We start from the raw sequence: 25,601 nt of genomic DNA, 5'->3' as shown, positions 1-25,601 counted from the left end.
GGAAGTGAAGGTTTAACTAACATGTTTGTTGTTGCTTAGACCTATTCTTACAGTGACGAATCCATGCAGGGGGCGCAAGAGGGCGCAAGCCCCTCCTTTCTTTCTTGTTGTTGAGAATCACACATTGAACATACTAAGAAAATTTCCTTCTGCGCCCCCTCTTTATTCAAATTTGCCGTCTGCACCCCCTCTATTTCCAAATCCTGGATCCACCGCTGTTCTTTTAAAATGAGGGATCAACGGCCAACAAAGTTTTTAAATTATGATTTTTGCTTTGAAATCAGCCTCTGTTACTCCGCCTTGATGGTGTGTGTTTGTTCTCGAGGGGGGGGGGGGGGGGAATCCTGTTCGTACCCGTTTTGGGGCACTTTATAAATTAAATTTGGGTTTATGCCCCCCCCCCCCCCCCCCCCCCCCCCCCCCCCCGCCTGACAGTAGTAATATGAATAGTTGTAAATCACGTACGGTTTTAGTTTAGGATCGGAGTAGAAGTAGAATAATAGATAATAATGATAACCAGAGGATTGTGACACATTGTTACAATTATAAGTTAAACTTGACACATGAAGTCATTACAAAAACAACTTCAACAACAAGTCTAGGATTATGTTTTCTGGGCTCTCCTATGTTACGTAACAAACAAAGGGGTACTTGGACCACGCTCTGTCACCCCATTCATAAAACCGAAATGGTTGTTTAACAGTTTGAGAGAGCTAGTCTTGCTCGCAGTCACTTGAGTGTGACTTTCGCCGTTTTCTTCTGTAATTCTGAACTTTTTCTTCTTAATTCTTCTTTTTCCTCTCCTTCTTCTTCTCCTTCTTTTTTTTTCTTCTTCTTCTTTTAGAAATGTCTCACTATGTGAGACTAAGATTAGGCGCATATACTTTTGGGGTAATAAATAAACCTCGGCCCAGTCATCCAAAGTGAGTCAAATATGATATGATTTATAAATGGGGCGCCAAATAACTAAATCATTAAATTAATTTCTTTCTTGTTTGGTTGCTGCCTGCAATTGTCTAAAACTAAGCGAGAAAAATATGCAGTCATGAAGGCATAACATAATTATCTTCCTAGCTCTTAGTCCTCCATGGTATTATGAGTCAACTTTAAAAGAAAATGAGGGATCGCCGAAATGTTTCCAATTTGCTTTGAAACTACATTGAAAATTGAAAATAAAAATGACATGCTGTTTACAATGAACGATTTGATTAAGCTATGCACTGGCATATCACAGCTATAGTTACAATTTATTTGACAAACTAGTAACCCCCCCCCCCCCCCCCCCCATCACAAAACAACAATAAGTTCACTGCGTGCCTGGGGATTACATGCTTGCCTTCAAGAAATTAGATGATGATACTGAGCTCTTCTATTTTACATAACAAAATAAACAAAGGGGTACACTTCCTGTCCCCCATTCACAACGAAACACCAATCGGCAATGGTCGCGTGCGAAAATTTGCATAACAAGTGATAGATCGAGGGCTTATATTGGTATAGTGTAGACTCATTTGCATATGAATAGTCTGCATTCGCCCCGTCGTGTTTAAAGCATTACTAATCTCTCTAATAGTCTAGAGTATTCACTTCGCTTTCTGTCAGTTTAAGCTTGCCTTGACGACTTGTATAGATACTCAAACATTCCTCTATTATATAGTTAGTTGGCATTTTAGTTTAGTAAGCATCTATTTTGCTCGAAAAAGTCATCGATATCGTCGATTCGTTAAAAGTGCCTTGATCCAGACTATATTAGTTCAACATGTGGTGGCTTGAGCGAAAGCAGAACCAGTTGTTCCTGATAGTGAATGGACGGAGGGCATTCAGCCGAAACAGGAATGTCGAGTTTCCCGACGTCATCAGCATGATTTGCGTCGCTAACACTTCATCTACTGAAGACAGCATACAGGTGAGAAACTTACATAACCTACTAGAATAATCTGCAGTTCGTGTTTCTGACATGGTTACTCTTTAAAAAAATGCAACCTTGCAACAATGCAAGTCAAGACATGATTGATAGACATTCTAACTGTTGGACAAGTGCAAATGAAATCATTTCAAATGGTGTGCAGCACTGCCTGCAAGTGCAAGTGCAACGTAGACTTTCAACGTAGGGATTAAGATCTAACTTTAACTCAACAACAGTTAACTGTCAGTTCAGTTATCTATTTATCTCAGATCTCTAAGTTCGGTTTAACAAACTAGTGTTAGACCTATTTTTTTATGTATATCACTTATCTATTCTAGCACTATAGTCGTACTACTAGTACTAGTAGAGTCTATAGTAGCTTGCTGGGACTGGTTTGGTTGAGCTGGTTGCATGTGACCCGGGCTTAGAATATATATTATTTTATAGTGTCTAAGTTAAGTAGATTAGATCTAGACTAAGCCAATTAAAACTTAACGTCAGTAGTAAGTAAGTTGTGTCTGCTATTTTGTTGTTCAAAGACACTAGTTGTCACTATGTAAAGAAATATTCTGGTTGAGGTCAAATAGAGTCTATGTGAAATGAGTTTGACAGAGCATTAAACCATTAATTATTACTCCATCGTGATTGAGATCTCAACTATAAATCTAGGTAGAGGTCTCTATTTAAACTGAAATCACATCAAATTCAGACTTGGTTCAGGTCATGAGACAGTTCGGCTGACTGTCTACTAGCGACCAAGTCTTGAAGCCTAGCCTCCACCAAATTATTTCTTGTGACCAGTATAAATGTAACCAATTATATCCCTGTTACACATGTACACAAAAAATATTTACAAAAACGATGAATTTTATTTCATCTAATCACAGCAAAAACTTACATGCCATATGCAAAAATGGATCTATGAATACATGTAGATCTGGGTAAACTAATATAGGGTTTCAAACTCTCTGCATCTGCATAACATATGAAATTATATAATGAGCCAGGAAAAATTAATTTCCTTCAATATAATTTTTAATCAAAATATCTTCAAAGCTTTTTGTATCCCAGGATGTAATTCAAAATATTGCTAGAAAAGTGATTGAGTTCATGTTTGGTTCTTTAATTAACAATCGCACAGATCCAGGTGTGCAGAGAGATATCCAATTGGATTTTCGTCTTGGGAGCCGACCCAAGCTAGCTAGATCTAGTAATTATCAGTAAAAGTTTGGTGAATATTTGATAAAGGATTTATTACAAAGTTTTTTTTAAACCCAAATTAAAACTCTGCGATGAACTTTTATTGTGTGCTAAAATTGAATGAATTCATAATTTCTTGAACACAATTTATTCATGCCTGTGCCATATGTTTTCACACACTTTTAGATTTTTTACTTTATCAACTACCATGGAAACGTCTACAAAAATGTGATAAGAATTTTTAAGTTACATGTCCGTCACAGAGTTGTAGATTTTTGTTTGATTGGAAATTAAAATTTGTATAACATTGCTTATAATCCGTTTTCAGATTTTGTCAGATAACTATCATCAAGCTGTCAACCTGATTTTTCTGCTTATTCATAAAAATCAATATATATTATTTGTGTAGACTTTCCTGTTGAATATTTCTGACTCATTCAAAACCTTCACTGATTGGTTTCTCTAACTTCAATTAGTTTACCCATATTTTGTGTGTCCAGTCGAGTCACATAGCTAAAACATACCTGACACATAGTGGAAGACTTTATTATCCCCTCGCGGATGAAGTCAGAGGGGATATAGTAAAGCTGCCGTCCATCCTTACTTCCGTGCTTCCATAACAAATGGTTTTCTTTTGATAACTGTAGATGTGTTTTGCAGAGTTTAATAAAATTTGATTTGAAGGTGCATGCATGGTATAAAGTACAGCCTAAGGTCGATTTTAGAGTATGTAGGTCAAAGGTCATAGCTCATTAAATATGCGAAAATAGCAAATTATGGCTTCAGTTCGTTAACTTTAGTAAAGTTCAATGGATTTTAATGAATTTTGGTATGACGTCATGGAATCAAAATTCAGCCCGAGTTTGATTTCGGAGTATATATGTCAAAGGTCATAAGTCTTTAAATATGTTAAAATGTAGTTTCCGTTCGATAGCTTAAGTACCGGTAATGTTTGACTTATTTTAATGAAATTTGGTATGAAGGTACATGGATCAAAATACAGCCTGAGTCTGATTTTGGAGTATGTAGGTCAAAGGTCATAAGTCTTTAAATATGCGAAAGTGTGGTTTCCGTTCGATGTTTAAAGGGGAAGTCCACCCTGAAATTAAGTTGGGTTTAATAAAAGCAGAAGAATGAGAGAAACATATCATTGAAGGTTTGACGAAAATCCATCAAAGGATAACGAAGTTATGAATTTTAAATTTTTAATTTTGTGACGTCACTTCCGAGCTGCTCTTCCATATGTTGTGTACTGTAATTTCCATAAATTGCCCCCTTTTCATGGTTCTTGATGAAGGAATGGATCTATTTCATAGAGGCGTGTATAAAAGCATGTGTCTGATAATATATCGAATGCACAGGTAAAATAATAATTATTTTTCTGAGAAAATGGCAATTTATGGAATTTACAGTACACAACGTATAGGAGAGCAGCTCGCATGTGACGTCGTCACAAAATGAAAACTTTAAAAATTCATAACTTTTGTATCCTTTGTCGGATTTTCGTCAAACCTTCACTGATATGTTTCTCTCACTGTTCTGCTTTTATTAAAAACAACTTAAGTTCAGGGTGGACTTCCCCTTTAATGGATTTTTATAAAATATGGTATGAAGGTACTGTACATATTGTATAAACATACAGCCTATTAAGTTTGATTTCAGAGTATTTAAGTCAAAGGTCATAGCTCATTAAATATGCAAAATAGCTTACTATGCATCTGAATATGCGGTTTCCATTCAGGGGCCGCGGAGCGTTTTTTGAAAGTGGGGGGGGGGGGGGGCGGATCATGCAAAAAAGCACAATCTTATAGTCATTTTCGCGTTTTTGTTTTTGTAAAGAGATATTTAAAAGAGGATTAACCTAGCTAGACTATGTACTGGGCGACATTCAAAGTTAGTCTTATACCTTTTGACATAGCGATTGACAATGTATTTCTGTAAATCAGCATATTGTATTATGAAAGTTTATGAATTCTTGAAAGAAAGAAAGTATTCTGAATTCTCAACAAAAACCAAACAAAATAAAAAAGTCTCCAAAAAAAATTTTCTTCAGAATTTCAGGATTCTCAAAAAACAAAAAAAACAAACACATCTAGAATTCTCTAAAGAATGTTTTTTTTAATTCCCTTTTTGGAGAAATCTGGAATTCATGAATGGGAGGGGGGTTTGTATTTAGGAGTCTATTTACTATAATAAATAGTGAATGTTCTATCATGTACACTATAAATACTGGACTATGAACTCCAAATACTAAATTATCCCTCGTGCAGGTTTATTTTGACTCAGGATAATTTAGTAATTTAGTCGGACATATAATTCATTATTGTATGATAGAGTATACACTATTTATATAATAGTTCACGACTTACTTATGCAGATGGTCCTTACAAGGGTGCTATAGGTTATACTGGCTTTAAACGGGACAGAAACAGAACTGTATACATAATTGAGTCCTGAAATCGTACCGGTGGTACTCGAACTGTCCAGGCTCCTAACCTAGAATGCAGCATCCTGATAATGTAGTCTTATAATATATGCACACTTAAATGATTACAAATTTTTCCTCTATTCTTTATGACATTCATACCACAAATATGTTACCAAACTTGTAACAAATTAGTACAATGCCCTTCCATACATTCCTGTTTTCCATTTTAAATCCAATTATACAGGTATAATTTATACTGAAATGTACAATGTATTGTAAAGGTATCAAGACTAGCTTTATGCCATATTACTGGACTACCCACCTAGTGCTAGCCAACCTGAGAGGATGGTGCACCATTAAAAGTTTCAATCACTGATGACATGGAATATCTCATATTGGCAACGCAGTCACTTTTTGTGATGTCATACAAGGAGAACTCTCCCACATGTACAAAAATATGTGAATTTCATTTTTTTCCTCAGTCAATTCATAGAACAGAATTTTTGTCCAAGTCCTCCTATAAAAGAGGTGATTTTAGTGCAATATCTGCAAAAGAAATTGGAAAGTTTTTCATGTATGATCTCCATATTAAACATTAGTAATCATAACTTTTTTTTAAATTCACGTCTTTACTCATTAATTGACTGTTTTTGCTTCAACTTAATTTCACTGACATTTATGTTACTTTAATTTTTCTGCATTCTTACAATTCAATTGTCTCTGAGGAGTTTATTCTCCTTTATAACGAGGGCAGAATCTAAACTCTACCGCAGTGCAAACTGTTGAAAGTTATACATCCCATACTTGTATCGCAATTGTATTAATGAAAATTCATCTAATTAATGAGAGTGCAAAATATAGGTTGTTTCTCTAAACATAGAGGTATATAGTCTGTACTGTTTGTACATTTCGGAGGAAATCGACTTACTAAAAGTTTCTGAATGTCCTGTGCATGCACATTTGTTGTATGTTACATGACACGATCATCAGGCAGACTACAACTTCACTCTTGATTTCTCAAGGGGAATTGTAATTTGTATATTATGCAAAACATATCTACCCTAGCTACATGTACATGTACAACAAAGAAATATGAGTAAAAATTGGCATTCAAGGAAAAAGGGATCTTTTTTTGCATGTTCCCCCGCCAAAAGAAGTTTGAAGGGGGTATACATGTACATAGGAATTGGCGTACGGTCGGGTTGTCGGGCGGTCAGTCGGTCAGTCTGTTGCAAATCTTGTGGATCGAACTACTTCCTCATTTTTTGAGCAATGATCATGAAACTTGGCACACATATTGGTCTTAGGATGGAGATGTGCAAGACATACTTTTTTACTGTGTTGGATACTGCGTTGCCATGGGAACGGCATATTATTGTAATATATCGGGGGAAAATCTCGTGGATCGAACTATATACATGTATACTTCCTCATTTTTTTGAGCAATGCTCATGAAACTCGGCACACATATTGGTCTCCAGTTGATTATGTACAAGACATTTTTTTTAATGTGTCGGAAAGTGCGTTGCATTGGTAATGGTCTGTTATTGCAATAAATCTGTAAAATCTTGCAGATCAAACCACTTCTTCATTTTTCGAGCAATGCTCATTAAATTTCGCACAAATATTGGTCTTGAGTTGATTATGTGCAAGACACATTTTTTAATGTGTCGGAAAGTGTGTTGCCATGGTAATGGTCTATTATTGCAATAAATCTGTAAAATCTTGTATATATCAAACCACTTCTTCATTTTTCGTGCACACACATGGGGAGTGAGTATTAATCACTTTCGGTGATATTTCTAGTTCTAGGCAAACATGTAGAACATTCAACTGTATCCCTTATAATCTTTGTGTGAGGTTGTCAAAGCAAAATGAATATAATTTCATTAAGCAGCTTATATTAATGCCTGTATTTGTCCGATTTACTTTCTTCCCAGGTCTGTTTTAGTAATGGTCTTTCTACACAGGCAAAGTTTTGCCAAATGAGTGTCACAAACATGGCAAAGACTTTGAAAAAAACGGAGAACAGCCTGACCGATGTTTTGTCAGTGATGGCGATCGTTAATGACGACATGATCTATTCATTTCCGTCATCAGAGGAAGAACTCCTTCCTTCTCAATCTTACACACAATCGAGGCAAAAACGTAGCAGTTCTGGATCTAGCAGCGACGGAACTCCACCAGAACGTAAGAGACGAAAGAAGACTTCTGAACATTCGGCGGAGAATTCAGATGCAGCAATTGAACAAAAATGTCAAGGTTAGTTTGTGTTCCATTCTTTTACAAAATTCATTTCACTAATAATTCCAGACGTACAACATTTCTCTCTACATGATATCACTAAGTTTAAATGTGATGTTATTGATTGGCAGTTTTTAAATCAAAGAGAAATGCAAATATCATGGAGAGAATGTGTACAAAATAGTTTATCAATATAACAGCACTGAAAGCCTGATAAAATTGGGACATTCCACTTTTATTATTTGATTTTGTATAACTTCAAACAATTTTTAAATGGACTCCTATACAAATACCACAAATATTTCCATTTTTTTCATCAAAACTACAATCTCCTTTTTCTTATTGTTTATGAAGTACATGTTTGGGGCCAAATTGATTATTTAATGCCCCTCTGCAATAGCCACAGGGAAGGTAAAATGGCCAACTGCTGATTAAAACCAAAATAAAGTTGAAAAATGATTAATTGCCAATTCCCCAAAACAATGTTCATATGTTGCATTTTCCACATAAGGCAAAATGAGATTGAATTGAAAAGGGCTATAGGAATATTTTTTGTATAGCTCTAGGACAAAATTTCCCTGATGAGCCTCTGTGTGTTTTGATCCAGTTACTAATAATATGTATCAGGGCCCGTTGCATAAAGACTTACTATTATGGTAACTACCATAGAAACCTTGATTTCGATTGGCTGCTGAGCCCGGTTACCATGGTAGTTACCATAATGGCAAAGTTACCATAATAGTAAGTCTTTATGCAACGGGCCCCTGGTGTCATTTTCAAAATGTAGATTGTTCTCTGCACAGGGGATATTATTTATAAACATTAAAGATTTAAATGTCACAATCTTTGAAAATGTGTCATTGACCTGAAATTTTATTTCTTTACATGTAGGCATTTCTGAAATCTCCCTCAAAAAACTTGTGGAGCCCGAGAAGGATCTCCAGAGACCACGTACCAGGAAGGAAGTGATGGAGGCCAAACAGTTCGTGATGAAGGCAGCAACCCACTTCCAGAGCTCCCATGTCCTTCCAGTCCTCGCAGTAGATGGCCCTTCTGGAACAGCTTACCAGCTCCTAGGAGGGGTGTGCTATGCTCTTGCAGCTAAGGATCTTGTTGACGATGAAAGGTATTTTATTCTATAAAAGTTACCCGTTTTTGCAATTGCTTTTTAATGTTATTTTTGTTTCTTTTTGTAGTTACAGTGTATGAGACAAAGGTTAAATTTTTAAAGGGATTATGTGATGTACTTACCGATATTATATGTACAGAACATATTCATTTATCACTTGTCTTTTTTTTTCTCCATTTATTATGCAGTCCACAAATATGTAGTGGAAGCATGTAACATAAAAGAAATGCTACCCAGGTAGTCAATGTACCATTTGGGAAGAAAAATGGTAATAGAGAGGTGTTCCATTTATAGTTATACAATGAAGGGTATATTAAGGACAATACAAAATATTTTTAGATCCCTGACTCAAATAAAATCCCATAGAATATTTCCCTTGTGTACCATGTTCATATTTGTTTTCTTAAAAAGTGTGTGACTGCATGGAAAGGTATACCGTGTAAGCTTTTTTCCAATATTTTATTCTGCATGATACATATATACACCATGTTTCTATATCCTACCCATCTCAATATCCTATAACCAATATACTTTTTCTGATTGCTTTAGATATGAACATCTATCTCGTGGATGGCGCTGCAGGGTGTACCAAAACCTGGACAAGGTTGAGGCATTGAGAGTGGCATCACTGCATAGGTGTGGGCAACCTGCTGTAGACAAGCCGTGCTTGCAGGAGGAGGTTGCTGTCTGCAGGTCAATTCTATACGATGACAACAACCTTGATGTGGAGGATGAGCCCTGCACTATGACTGCCTCGACAAGACGCAAGTGTTCCCTAGCCCTTGGGAAAAATGGCTCCTTCAATGTAAGTCTAAACACTAGAGCTGACATTTTCATCTGACATTTTCATCTAGATAAAATGCTGAATTCATTCAATGTTCTATTTTTACTTGTAGCGAAGTAGGTTTTTTTTTTAATGAAACGATGAATCGGACATTAAATTAGATTTATGTTCAGCATAAAAACTCATGAACATCACCCAACCCCCCAATAAAAAGGTTATTGTTATATTCAGCCAACTTACATGTACATGACAAAATGGAGTTTAATCGAGCTTTCAAGAGTGACTGTTGGAAACATAAATTTTAGCCAAAAAGTTCTAACATTTCTTATATTTTAACTTGAGGGGTCATATTACAATATGGTGAATTATGTAATGCAATGGTGATTGCAGTGAATGAATTGGAATGTTCAGAATCAAACTGGTTATGAGAGCATATATTATCCATTTCTTTTTTTGTTGTAATTTACAGGCACTGAGGGCTCTCGAGCCAACTTTCCAGTTGGCTAGTTATTCAAACAGATGCTACAGGAAAGCCACTCTCCTTTTCGATGCAACTAGAGAATCTACTGGAAAGGATTTGAAACAATGTGTAAGTAAGCTTTAAATTTTTTTTTTTTTTTTTACACATTTAAATATCATCTTGAGTAATGAAGGAAAGCATTTTTTTTCTTCATAGAATCGAACAAAACTTGACTTGCGAATGTTCAAAACACCAAATAAATTATAACTTTTTGGTAGAAAATGTATATTATTGCTGAGTAATGAGCTATATGAAAAATACAAAAATTGAGCTGCCCTTGTAAAAAAAAACCATGGTTTTACCATCATAACCATGGTAATACCATGGTTCACCCATGGTTTTACAATGGATCGACTGTTTTCAGGATCCAACCGTGAGTATCCATGGTTTTACCAACATAACCATGGTTAAACAATGGTTAAACCATGGTTTTACCACTGTTAATAAACCATGGTTTAAAAACTATGGTTAAACCGTGGTTAAACCACAGTTATTACACCACGGTTTCAAAACCATGGTTAAACCATAGTTTTACAGCAGTTCAAAAACCATGGTAACAAAACCATAAATAAACCATGGTTTAACCATGGTACTAAAACCATAGTAATGAAACCATAGTTAAACCATTGTATTACAATGGTTAAAAAACTATGGTTAAGAAACCATGGTTAAACAACAGCTATTGCCAACGTTGAAAAACCACTGTTATTTAACCATGGTTATACCATGGTTTTAAAATGGTTCAAAAACCATAGTTTTTTAACCGTGGCAATATCATGGTTTAACCGTGGGTTCTTAACAATGGTTTTTTAACCATGGTTAAACCATTGAATAACCATTGTTAAAAAACCATGGTTAAGAAACCATGGTTAAACAACGATATTGCCAACGTTGAAAAACCACTGTTATTGAACCATGGTTATACCATGGTTTTACAATAGTTCAAAACCCATAGTTTTTTAACCGTGGCAATATCATGGTTTAACCGTGGGTTCTTAACGATGGTTTTTTAACCATGGTTTAACCATTGAATAACCATCGTTAAAAAACCATGGTTAAGAAACCATGCTTAAAACCATGGTTTTACCACGGTACAAAAATCATGGTAACAAAACCATGGTTGAACCATTGGATAACCATTGCTAAAAAACCATGGTTAAGAAACCATGATGTAACCATGGTTTTACCATGGTTGAAAAACCACGGCTATTGAACCATGGATGAAACCATGGTTTTACCACGGTACAAAAACCACGGCTATTGAACCATTGTTGAACCATTGGATAACCATTGCTAAAAAACCATGGTTAAGAAATGCCATGGTCGAAAACCACTGTAACTAAACCATGGTTAAAAACCATGGTTTTACCACAGTTGAAAAACCATGGCTATTGAACCGTGGATGAAACCATGGTTTTACCACGGTTGAAAAACCACGGCTATGAAACCATGGTTTAACCATAGTTTTACAACTGTACAAAAAACTAGGTAACGAAACCATTTTTAAAAGTTCTACCAAGATACAAAAACCATGGTAAAGAAATCATGTGCAAACCATGGTTTTGCCATGGTTGTAAACCATGGTAACGAAACTATAGTTAAAACGATGGTTTTACCGAGGTTGACAAACTACGGTTACGAAACCATAGTTAAACCATGGTTTTAGAATTGTTCTGATACCATAGTTATAAAAACATGGTTAAACCATGGTTTTACCACAAATCAAACAACGGTCTGACCGTAGTTAACTACACTTTTGACATGGTCTCAACACGAGTATTAAAAAAAATTTAAAAAAACTACTATCATGTAACCAATGTAGTTATGACCACTATATACATAATACATGTATGACCAGCACTACTCGATTGTTTTGATGACCTTGAACTGATTCGATAATATGGAATTGTAACAATTTGCCCCAAAATAAATACAATTATTAGTGTGTTTGCTGCCATCTAGTGGTGGAATGCACACTGTATTTCCAATTTTGAATTTCTTCACTCCAGCCATTACTTTGCCGTTTCGCCAAATTTGTCTTCCTTTAAAACCCAGAATATAGGGGATAAGGGTTAGATTTACACCAGGAAAGAAGAATTGTACGAGACTAAGAGTATTCCAGAGCAAGAATTGGACAACATGAAGAACTCGAAGTAGATCTAGATTTCAATTTACCAGACAGTCACACTGGTCTACATACTACAGTACAGTCCCACACAGCCACTCATGTGTGGGAAAATATCGGTCTGCAGAAAACGACCAACTTTGCTTTGCTGCTGGAGCTATACTTTAAGGTCAACATTTTCTCCAGGAGGTGAGTAATAAGATTAAACATAATTTAAGGCTTGATACAGAATTGGGTATGCTTTCTGTAAAAATTAAGAAATTTGGTTATAAATCTCATTCTTCTTTTTGATTTTTTGTAAATTTTGTTCATGAAAAAAAACCAAACGGATTGCAATTGATGATGATAGTAGATTTACTAGATTATATTCCATACTGTACAATACTGCATCCATGAAAGTAACGTACTCCATGGAGCTCCGACGCCGATGCCAAAGGCATCGAAGCTCATGCAGATGTGGCCCGTTTATGAAAACGATTCAAACAGCGGCTGAGCGGGTTTGGTCACATGTTTTCGCAAAGTAAATACTGAAAAAGAGGTAGTCTAATTACAACTTTGACTAGACTTAACAATGTTTTTTTTTACTCCTTTGGGCATCTTTCCAACCACTTGAAATCATAATATGAAGAAGTCTCGTGGGGGAAAAAGGGTGATTCTTTGTGCTAACCCGACGATTCATCCATGTTCGTTGATTTAACATGGCGAGGAGAAAGTACGCATGCGCGGTCACGGCGGAGCAAATATTAATATTCATGATAGGAGGGGGGTTTTCGGCCACTTAAGACAAAATCCTATTTTAGGACTCTTTACTTCCTATTATCATTTCTTGTTCAAATCATGAAGCAAATATTATTATTCAAACAAACAAAGAATCCCAGAAAAAAAATCATGAATTGCCATGACAATATCCATTTCAATTTTCACTGTTTCGGAGACAGTTATCGACCTAGCGAGACAGTTTTCGGTCGTATGTACAAAGTCAATAGGAAGCGCGCCCGCGTCGTGCGTTTCCCCGCTGATCTATAGTACTAGCGGGCGGAGCAGGTATCCCGAGCCGGAGCTCGCCATGCCGAAAACTAGTTCTGCGGTGATCGGAAATTGGAATCTGAATTGGACAGAGATATCGTGTGTGCGTTGCGGTGTTCGGCTGCATTGATTTAATACATGCGATGAGATACTTTTTAGCTTGGGACTCACACAAAATCGGGCTCTAAATATGAAAAATACTTGAAATAAAGCTCATTTTATGGTACCCATATTTCTTACAGACATGCGTAAGATACTCGATTTTTCAGATTCGGGTAGCGGGACCGCTGATTACATCGCTAAAATGTGATATTTTAGGATATATTTTCCATTGCAAATGTGGTTCTTCAGTGACTCTGGCATGGTATGGCATGTGTGGAATATGTGATATGCTATCATGGGATGTATTTTAAAGGAATTTTACTATGCATCCAAAGGACCGGCCGAAAACTGGTGATGGTCGATTACCCCCTCCTTTACTCTAGGCGCCGTTTGTCTAAATTGCTGTATAGGCCTATATAAGAGGTTGAGAAGGGCTTTGTTTCTTCGATTCATGCATAGAGACTATTCAGCAATTTCGAGTAAACAGCGCTGTTTGAATCACTTTCATAAACGGGCTCTGAGCACGTTCGTGTACCCCAAATCTCTGGTAAAGGGGTACTTTAACGCAACAAAGTCTGGCCCATATTGACTTAAATAGGTTGTTTAAAAAATCTGGCCCGTATTAAAATTACACACAGGAGATAGGGGGTGCTTTCAAAGGGGGAGGTACATTTGTAGAGTGTACATGTTGCTAATATCAACTCATAATTTTCGCTATATTTGATTTGAGAGCATATAATACAATTCTACAATGTGCTAATATTTATTTTTATTTTTCAGGGTATCTTCGGCTGCGGGAAAGTCGTCAACATGGACTGTTCCAGTGAACATGCAGTCTTGATTTGTAAGACTAAACTGTCCAACAAACTTCACGGAAATTATGCAAGACATGGGTGAGAGTTTGAGAATTCATCTGTATGGGATCCCTATAGAGGAGAGCTTTTCAAAATTATACCAGTTATGCTGACCAGCAAACATTCAGCTAGTACATCCAGTACAATCGACCCTGTCACCTTTGTTCGGTCGGAAGGAATCTGAGAAAGTAATCTTCAATACACAGCTTTTTTTCGAGCAAAACTTTTAAATTTGCCGCACAGATGTGACGTATACGCCTCTGTCTGTGTTGTGAGGACCCTACGTCACAAAAAATGTCGCGCAATGCATTGTGAGAGGAACCGGCTCGATCATTCACTTGTTTTTTGCTCATTAAAGCCTTACTGCACTCCTTTTAGCTACTTGCTCCCTCTATATAGAAAACTTCCCCAATCGGTGCCTGTTGGTTCCCCATGATCCTCTATTTCTTATGTTATTTGAGAGCCGAGTTGATGAGATAGCCACCTGTCAGTGATCTCACCGTGTGGTCTAATCCCTTCTGGTCAAACTAGTACAGATGGCCTTTAAAGACCGTCAATACTACTGGGCCAGAAGGGATTTGACCACACAGCGAGGTCACTGACAGGTGGCTATCTCATTAACTCAGCTCTCAACTAACATAAGAAAAAGAGGATCATGGGGGATCAACAGGCACCGATTGGGGAAGTTTTCTATATAGAGGGAGCAAGTAGCTACAAGTAGGACAGTGGGGCTTTAAACAAAATTATTAAAAATAAGTCTGAGCACCATTTTCCAAAACCAAGTTATTTTGGGGCTGTACAGATCTTTGTCTATCTAATCGACTCAACTTTTCAGTGGAGTGGACTTGTACTTTAACACTTATTAAAGTAAGGCTGTGCATAACCGTGTAATGAAGTACTCGAGTACACTCCCAGGCTTACAGTCGAATACTCGGACGCCATGTTTTTTTTGGTTGAATTTTGTTGATATTTTTTGTTGTTGAAGTGAACTTCTCTATGTATAGTAAAATTATACCTTTACCTTCACGCGTATAATTCATCAATACAAAATTTTAAAGAATTCTTTTTTAGAATATTTATTTTTGTCATGACATCTCATCAAAACTTTCCAGATAGCCTTGCTACTGGTATGACGCAGCACTTTATAGTCATTATTAAGCTGTTCAATAATGGTTCACATTTATCTGCCAGTTTTACCAGTATTTTATCAGCAAAAATATAAAAATGCTTGTTTTCGTGTTAGGAATATCTTTCATTCAGATTAGATTTACATTATAATAATTTGGTTTACACAACTGATATGTACATGTATACATGTATAAGCCCAAAAATTTGCCAGCGTTTGAGACTTTCCATCTATTTAGATATTCATGTTTAGAGAGAAGGTTGAGTTCTGGGAAGAGGTGAAAAAAAATTGTGAGCTTTATCATTGTATTATGTAAGTGTGGCAGTACATCAGATAAAAATGTGCCCTGAAAAGCATGGATCTTCAATCAAATGCCTTAATATTCTAAACATGGCATGTAAAATTATATATTGAGGTTCGATTTTTACGCCACATGTTCATGTAGTCCCATATTCACATCTTTCTGTGTACAGTGCTTGTAACCTTACCAAGACTAGACCAAATTTCTTATAATTTTGATGATTCCAGAACCTTGCAGTACACACCAATACTTTTATATGCTAGATGATCAACCTGTCCTGATCGATTCCACAACGTTTCTTTCACAATGCAATCGCATGACCAGAACTTGACTTTATTTTTAAGCTGTTCAATATTGGTTCACATATATCTACCAGTTTCACCAGTTTTAAATGACATTGTTTATTGTGCTCTTCAAACAAAAGCTGATGGAAGACCAAAGAAGATTGTTTTCATGTTACAATTTTTTTTCTTCTATTAAATGTGAAAATATCGAGTTACTTACTCATCCGTTCACTTGCCGATGCCAACAATTTTGCTAAAATGTATTCACTTAGTGTAATCTTTCATTGTGTGCTGAAACTAGCTTGTGTTCAAGAAAATATGTATTTGCTATAATTACTTTGTAATTAAGAGTACCGGTAGTAAGATTCCACTTGCCTGGTTAAAATGTCATCTTAAGTAAGTTTCCTCTTTACCATCGGATGACTTAGTTATGTTACATTCTTTTATATGTAACCTAGCTAAAATAGTCTAATTTTGTTCAAAATATGAGATTCAGGATTTTGGTATTTCCTAATGAGGGTATCTTAAACCCTCTGCGTAATTTTAAGCGTCGGAAATCATGTGTACATGTATGTAAATATGATATTTGTTTTAATCAAATGAAAATGATAATTTTACAGCATTTCAATAGAAGCTGTTCTTTGTAGTGGCCCATTTTCTCCCTGACTTTGACTTTAAATCTGCTTCAGCAATGTTCTAAATCTTGGGTGCTCGTTTTGAGAGGGTTTACTTATTTGAAAAATTATGCACCATTTTAAGATATTGACTTCTACTTTAATGTCATGTGAAAATCAGCACAATCCTTTTTTTGACCTATTGGTCATTTTGTGGTGTAAGGTCACATATGACATTGTCCAGTATCGTTTTGTAACAAATGATTGTAACACAGTAACCCAAAAAAATTATATAAGTTTTCAAATGAACACATTGTTAATAGTTCCAAAAGTTGAACAAGATGGGCCATATTTCCTCTTTTACAATTGTTATACCTGCTTGTAAGGGTTTCAGGGTACATCCTATATTTATTGTTACTCAGGTTTAAAGTCTTTTTGGGAGGGGTGGGTGGCTTTTAGTATAGAAGTGGTTGAAATAAAAGGCTTTTAATTCTGATCCTTAGGCCATTTTGTTCAATTATTCAAGGAGATGGTCTTGTTATTGTGTGTAGGGAGGGATATGGGTGTATAGGTGTGAAAAGGCATTTTATAAACATATGTCCATATTGATCCAGTTATTTGCAAGATGTTCATTACCATTTGTAAGTTTGTTATGTTTGTCTCATTAAGTCAGTGTTAATTACAATTTTTTTCCCCTCTCAAACAGTACATTTCAATTTCAATTGAAGAAATATAGTTATAGGTTTTTTGTATCAAACAATTGCTGGAATTATAGAGTTAAAATAGAGACCATCTGAAATGCATTACAATAAAGGGTACAAACAAGAAGGGGAAGAACTTGTTTTGACTGACTAGCCAAATACCTATAATTGGGATACAACTTGTTACCTTTCAAACAAATCAAATGTTTGCAGTTGGTAAAATTATCTTTGTATATTTGTGTGATTTTTTGGGGTCATGCCCTCTTTACAGTTTTTATTATTACAATATATGCAATAGGACCTCAACTCAGGAAAAAAAAAAATCTTGCATACTCAGATACCTTGCCATATTTGTTCTTATTACTGACAGCTTTATGGTGTTGTGGTCAGTGTAATGGTACTCTTAATTGAAATATTTTAGTCTTTCCTTTTTATTCCTCATTAGCCTATACCTCATACATATAAGCTTGCTAAGTGTGTGCTGTTTACAAACAGTTTACTAATTAACTTTTTATGTGTACCGGTAAGACAGTTTATTACAAATATTTATTTGAACATGCATAAAGTCTTGCCACTTTACGTCTAAAGACTAGGATGTTTAAACACATTTACATGTATTACTCTAAAACGTGTGTGACATATATTTTATTAAAAGTATTCATCTTTTTCAACACAATTTTTCATTTCTTTTGGCAGGTCATTCATTGTGTCTCCCATCACTGATATCAAACATATATTATGTATTTCTTACACATTTAAAATAGCTTCTCTTTTCTATAAATGATTTACATTTCAGAAGTTTCACCTTGGATTCACCATGGTTTGTACCTAAAAGCCATGGTGAAATTATGGTTAAACGACGGAGAAAACATGGTAATACCATTGTTTGACTGTACCGTGGATCCATTGTAGTACCATGTTATCAAGGTGGTAATACCATGGTGAAACTGTAATACTATGGTGTACTGTAATACCATGGTGAAACCATGGTTAAACCGTGGTTTTACTGTACCGTGGATCCATTGTAAACCATGAAATAACAGGAGTAAATTGAAACAGACATATTATGGTAAAACCATGGTTTTACTGTAGTTTTACCATGGTTTTGCCGTGGTCATACCATGGTGAAACCAAGGTGAAACCATGGCTTTACTGTACCATGGATCCATTGTAAACCATGAAATAACAGGAGTAAATTGGAACAGACATATTATGGTAAAACCATGGTTTTACTGTAGTTTCACCATGGTTTTGCCGTGGTCATACCATGGTGAAACCAAGGTGAAACCATGGTTAAACCATGGTTTTACTTTGCGGTACTTTGCGGTTTAACCGTGGTAAAACCATGGTTTTACTGTACCATGGATCCATTGTAAACCATGAAATAACAGGAGTAAATTGGAACAGACATATTATGGTAAAACCATGGTTTTACTGTAGTTTTACCATGGTTTTGCCGTGGTCATACCATGGTGAAACCAAGGTGAAACCATGGTGAAACCATGGTTAAACCATGGTTTTACTTTGCGGTACTTTGCGGTACTTTGCGGTTTTACCGTGGTAACACCTTGGTTTTACCATGGAAAAACCACAGTTTAACCATGGAAAATCCATGGTAAAACCATAATATGTCTGTTCCAATTTACTCCTGTTATTTCATGGTTTACAATGGATCCATGGTACGGTAAAACCATGGTTTTACCGTACCATGGATCCATGGTTTTTTTTTACAAGGGTGGACTGGATGTCACACATACCACATGTTTTCTGTGCAAATGAGAATTGTGGTTTATTCAGCCGCTATAAGGAGTTTATCAAATCATCACAACCAAAGTAAATAAAGTAATATAGCGCCACCATTGGCGGATACCCTATTCTGACTGGAGGGGGGGGGGGGGGGGGGGGGTTCAATTTCCTGTTCAAAATCTGTGACTGATGCGCAATGGCTGCAAATAGCGACACGGCTTCCGGTGACTTTTTCTGACTTTTTTTGTTTGTCTCGCAACTTTTGAGACCGAGTTCTAAAAATTAACAATAAAATCAACTTTTTGCATAGGTACGTTCGTGTACAAAATACTGCTTTTCCTAAATTGCTTTACAACACTGTTAATTGTGCCTTCTAGTCTTTTTGCCTGACCATACTTGTCTTGAAACTTTTCAAGATACACTTTTGAAACATGAAAAAAATCACATATATAAATGAAAACAATAGATACATAAGTAGTTTATGAAACAATAGAATACAAAAGAATTGATCGGAAATTTCATTATTTATTATTTCAGTATTGTTGCCTATGCTATTCAGCAACTTTAAAAAAGAGATTGAGCTTCATAACTTAATGAAATATTAATGAATATGTTAAAATAGGTATCTAATTTGCATAAATTATAATAAAGTAACAAATTTGTGATAAAAACAAATCTGTATTGACGTCCTTGCAATATTTCGCATTAAGCTTGCACTCAAAGTGAAAATAGGGTTAAAGCAATAGTTTTTTACATATTCAAATCAAACAATAGATGAATTGGGGATTCTTTGCAGAAGAATTGACTTTGATTGAAAAAGTTGTTTGATAGTTCATATATATGCAAATAAAATTTGTCTTCTGACAGTGAGCAACAATACTTCACGTGCACTAATAACTACTCTTATTATTTTCATTTGTCTTATTTTATAGTGTTTCATGAAGCTACAAGGACTCTCAGAAGAGGAGCGATATTCACTTCTTCTGGAGGCGACCTTGTCTTTGAATGTTAAAAAGATGAAGGCGGATGCCGATGAACTGAAGGCAATGAAGAGGAGCGTGTTTGCTAAGGGAGTTGGGGCTAAGACGTGGGAAGAGGCGATAGAAAGATACCCAACCTTCACTTCAGAAGCAGCCCTGGAACCCTATGTTGGTATGCACAAATCATGGCTTCGTATAATGTCTATTGAAGAGAATATTGAGCCCCAGCAAGATATACAATAATTGCTATCCTGTATCTCCATCAATCCAAATTTTAAAGTTTAGATGAACTAGTAGGGTTGACTATTCTGACTGGGGGGGGGGGGGGGGGGGGTCAATTTGGCCCCTGCCTCCCCCGTACACAATCCAGGACTGCCACGTAACCGCTACAAATCACAACCTGCCTTTCAATGACTTTATTGTCTCGCAACTTTTGAGACCAAATTTGCCCCAAAATTGGGACAGTCCATGCTAGAGGTTATGCAACATTACTTAACCACACGTCTAGCCACAATTGACATTTTGCATAGTACGTTTGTGTACAAAATACTGCCTTTTCTAAATTGTTCTATAAAACATGTCAAGTTCAAATGTGGGTCAAAGGCAACAGGTCAAAAGGAAAACAGACTTTCCTTGGGATTCCATTATTGCTAAAGAGTAAACTACCAGAACCCAAAATTCACCTCCTGATCTGCTTATAGGGCCTAAGATGCAGGCAAGACAACGCTTGGCGTTTGCCTTGTTTAATGATATATTATTGAATGTGTTAAAATAGGAATTTAATTTGCATGAATTATAATAAAGTAATATATGAGTGATTTTTGTAAAAAACAAACATCAAAGCAACATTTCTTTGCATGTGCATTGCTGTCCATGCAAAATTTCCCATCAATCAGACCTTCTGTGGCCAAGATATTGTGGGGGGAGGGGGGGGGGGTCAAATTGACTCCGGAGCTCTATGATCAATGTATATGTATTTTTTTTCAGGTAAAAAGTATACAAAAGGTAACATCCCAGAGGTCTTCCTGGAGCACATCAGCAGGGCCAAGAGAGACATGGACATGAATGCAGACGACATCCCAGCCCTTATGATACAAGAACTAGAAGAGGTATTGTCCCATATTCTTAAGGTTCCAAAGCACTTATTTGTAGGCACTTGGTAATTGAAAGAGGTAAACTGAATTTCACATAAAACAAATCTCAAAATTGTGAGTTTAAAATATCTCAAAGTTGTAATATTGTAATCTATAAGGAACTCAAGGTTAAGGGATTTACATGGAGAATGATCTTATGCTGATGAAAAATCATTGGTAATTTGTCATTGATAACAAAAAACAAACAATTATATTCATGGCATAGAAATTGCAATTTTCCCACAAGTCATATATTACGTACAATGGCACTGTCGCCCAGACGACTGGCATGGAAAAGTGCACCCACATGCTATTTCATCCTATTTTCAAATTTGATTTTTCTATTTTGATTCAACATAGCAAATGTTAAGCTGCAGATAATTATGAAAAGGGTATAAATAAAAAAAAACAGTTTCCAGAACTTTGCATTGTGTATATTATCTGGGCTCAACATATTAGAATTATAGTTAATTTGTATGTTCTTTCCTTTTTATTTGAATTTCTGATATTACAGGATATCCAGTTATCCTCAACACCATCGGCTACTACCAGAATCTTCCTGACAAAGGACATCACAGCGATATCCAAAGTGGTCAGCCAACATACCCGACACGATGTGCATATATTGCATATTGTCCAGTCCCCAGTAGGAGATATTCAAGGTAACTATGCATGTTCCATGTCTTTTATTAAATATCTTATGAAGCTGACTGTTATTTCGGTATTCAAAGCAACATAACAAACGTTTTTGTGGTTGTGTAATAATGAGATAGCTGCAGTGTGTGTTAAAAAAATATAAATTATTAAGAAAGAATGTTACCGTATAACTTCCAGTGTGTTAGATTGGCTGCTCGATCTGAATGAAAATTCTTTCTTAAGAAATCCTCCTATGAAGCTCAACATTCATATAAATTTTTGTTTATATCACTTGGATTTTAAATATAATCTTGAGTTCTGGTAATGACAGAAATTAATTTCTGACAGAATCCAATGACATTTACAATGAATGTTCAAAACTTCAAAAAATAATGATTACTGAATGCTTTTGGGGGAAAAAAACATATAATAGCTGACTAATGCTGAACAAATGAAGATAAGATGCTTGCCATGTGATCTCAAACACATTACCTCCAAAGCAAGCTAATTATATTAATTAGACAACTGCGGAGTAATTGTGAAACAAATGCATTTCTAATGTCTGGGTTTTTATTCCTAAAGAAAAAGGTGCATTCAGAACTCAAAAAATCACATTGTATCTGTTTGAAAAGAAATTGTGCCTCATGTGAAAAATCACATGTATGTATATTCGTTTTACTTCTATAGGAAATTAAGGCTTATTCATACTGTTCTAAGTAGCCATATAAAATGTGCATATATATTTTATCAACAGATGTCAACCATAATGTCTGTATGCAGTATGGTATTGTCGAGTCTAGGAGGAGGGGTGCTGGCACTAGCCAACTCTACATGCCATCAAGATCAGACTTCTACAAATATGCAGTGGAGCATTTCACTTCTATTGATGAAGTGGTTCTTGACGTTGGAGACGGTAAGACATTTTATCTATATACAGATCCAATTAAATTATGATACAGTTTTAGAATAAATGGGTAGATTAAATATATAGAGATACCAATAAAGCAACATGAATACAAAAATAAAATAAAATGTAAGGAAAGGAAAGTTGTGAAATAACGTCCAAATTGTGTAAATTCAAATTGGCTTTTTTCAATTCAAGTATATTTACCTATTTTTCACTATCCATAAATTCTAGACGCATAATAACTGACATTAATAGCATCAAAGTTGCCCAGTGTTGCACAACAAAGATTTTAGTCACGAGATTTGGGGTCGTGCAAAATCATGGTCAATATCAATAAGCAACCCTGTGCCTTGTCGGAAATTTGTGTTAACACTAACTTTACCGGAAAGGTCTCAGATGGCGCCCCCCCCCCCCCAGACAAATTTTGTTGTCAAACCCATTGCATTTTCAGCAATAGCTAGCGCTTCATGATTTTTTTTTCAAGTGTTATAAATCTTATGACACTGAGGTGTTGAAAATCAGACCTTTCATGATAAAAGGTCGAGCCGATTTTTTTTTTTTTTTTTTTTTTTTTTTTCTTCCAGTTTTCCAGTAGAATGCAAAAAAAAAAAATGTTCATAAAACATTGAAATACATAAGAATTGAAAAATATGCAAAAAAAAAGGCATATAAAAACTGTTTGAGAAGAAATGAACTGTGTAAAAGCTTAAAGACTTGAGATGACATTGTGAGCATATAATTTAAAAAAAATCCAAGTCAAGAGAGATATAGAGAGCTTTATATCTTCTCAAAAACTCTGAAACCAAAAACAATTTGGAATGAAACATTTTAGATAGGTTACAAACAGAGATTTTTTATATATATTCTCACCAGGAGAGAAATTAAAACGGTGGTTATTAGAACCGATCGTTAGATATATTGTTTTTAAACAATGGCTCACATATTCACTATTTAAAAATACTTTCCATAGATATTACAATTTGAGACATTCAGATTGGTCTATTTAAACTATAACTCATATGTGTATACCATTTTCGAGAAATAAAATCAGATTTTAAAAATTCTAACAAGAAAATTGAAACGTCAGTGCCAAATTTGGTTACTTAAGGGGTAGGCTCTGAGGCCCCCCCCCCCCCCCCTCCAGTCTTACAAATTTCAAAATAGCCCCATTCAGTAAGGGTTTATGCTTTTTTTTTTTTTTTTTTTTTATTGATAATGTAAAAGTATTATTTTAGTAAGACAACCAAAAATTTAAAAAAGGGGGTTTATCATTTAAGTAGAAATGTATTGATAAAGAGATGTTGAGCAAATTTAACTCGAAAACCAGCTTTGAAAATCAAAGACAGACTGAACTTTACTAAAGCATTCCATATTGAACTTACCAAAGTAAAATACAAAAATGAACAATATGTAATGCATTTGGTATGGAATTAGGTGCTCGTTTGCTGTGGTTAAAGCCCTTTACCTAGTGTTGCGTCTAATAACTTGGTTCTTCACAAGCTTCACCAGACAAACAAAATTAAATATTCTTTTCTCTATTATATTTTCAGGACTGCTGGCAAGGGTTGCAGCAGAATGTGGACGAAATGGGAGGATGGTAGAGGAGACAACACTGTCCAGCACAGAAATAGAGGCCATGATGGGTGCTGCAGACTCGGAGGAGATTCTAGATGCAGATCTAGTATTAAGCATGGACCAGACGTGTTCTATACCTTAGTGCATTTTGTTTCTCTCATTTCCTCACCTCGATCACTACCTCATTTAGTTCTGAAAAATATTGTTAAGATATGTGACAAACTAACGTTTTTATGTAAATATTTTTATACAGATATGGCTGGTAGGTATATCATTCTTTTGGCCGCTGGAGTTGTATTTTCATGAGGGAAAATAAAACTCCTTTAGGTAGGCTAAAGAATATGTATTACATACATAACAGGAAATATCTATTATAATATTAGATAACCTTGATTAAGACCAAGTCATGGTTTTTACATGAAAGTCTGAACACGAACAGTTTAATAGAGTCTGATCTACAGTAGATATCCATTGTCTTCGCCTTTCTTCTCTGTGCTTAGCTGTTATTAACGAATATTGTTGATACATGAATACATTGTCTTAGCTCAAGCGCGTATGCTCCTACTGTTATCGTTGACCAGCTGGTCAATATAACCATCCAGATGATCGGGCGTGAACTGTTAACAATAAATTGCAGTCCCCATATCACTTGACATGCTGTGGACCAATCACACCTTAGCAACTCTCTGAGCTATCTAATACAAGTATTTAAGTCTATGTGTAGATGTGTTTTTAGTTTAGTAGATAGGTGGCTGGACTACCGATCATTAGGTACATGTATGTGGTTCAAATCTCGGCCACTTCACTAAGGTCTAGCTTTGGCAAGACCTTAACATACATTTACTACACTCAAACTATGTTGTACCAAAATATGTAGCCTAGTTAAGGTCAGGTAACATACATGCAGGAGCACCTTGCTATATAGATGAGCGCTATACTAGAGTGCAATATTATTATTATTATCTTTTATTAGAGCATATTTTTGTCTTGCCAAGTGAACTTGATTACTTTGAAGGTAATTTCAAAGGCACAGGGTTGGTGAACGTGACTCGTCACCTTATTTATTTTTCTAAAGCATCAACACAAAAACCCACATATTATTATTTTATCAAGGATAAAAACTCGGGTCACAACTATTGGTCCCTTGATTTTGTTACCATCTTGTCAAAATGAAACACTCGATCTAACTCATTTCCAAGCATCAGAAGACGGTTGTTGATATCAATGATGTAGTTGGAAGATCATATACTTCAAAGTTATAATCAAGGAATTATCAGAGC

General features: G+C 35.5%; 1 protein-coding gene and 1 long non-coding RNA gene across 2 annotated transcripts; both read left to right on the top strand.

Moving 5' to 3' along the window:
• Positions 1-1,281: 1,281 nt before the first annotated feature.
• Positions 1,282-24,582, top strand: LOC115920894. The gene is made up of 10 exons (XM_030977631.1): positions 1,282-1,906; positions 7,475-7,796; positions 8,670-8,904; positions 9,457-9,712; positions 10,161-10,280; positions 20,023-20,242; positions 21,058-21,179; positions 21,718-21,865; positions 22,594-22,752; positions 24,297-24,582. The coding sequence occupies exons 1-10, from the start codon at positions 1,760-1,762 to the stop codon at positions 24,461-24,463; spliced, it is 1,896 nt and encodes a 631-aa protein (XP_030833491.1). The 5' UTR covers positions 1,282-1,759; the 3' UTR covers positions 24,464-24,582.
• LOC115920877 lies at positions 11,976-14,706 on the top strand. Its single transcript, XR_004062590.1, has 2 exons — positions 11,976-12,525; positions 14,245-14,706. It is a non-coding gene; the product is annotated as an uncharacterized LOC115920877 (long non-coding RNA).
• Positions 24,583-25,601: the final 1,019 nt, after the last annotated feature.

This window comes from Strongylocentrotus purpuratus, unplaced genomic scaffold (assembly GCF_000002235.5).
Source record: "Strongylocentrotus purpuratus isolate Spur 01 unplaced genomic scaffold, Spur_5.0 spur5_contig_809, whole genome shotgun sequence".
Classification (NCBI taxonomy): domain Eukaryota; kingdom Metazoa; phylum Echinodermata; class Echinoidea; order Camarodonta; family Strongylocentrotidae; genus Strongylocentrotus; species Strongylocentrotus purpuratus.
The sequence above is the reverse complement of the archived record's forward strand: the minus strand, read 5'-3'. Positions and strand labels throughout refer to the sequence as shown.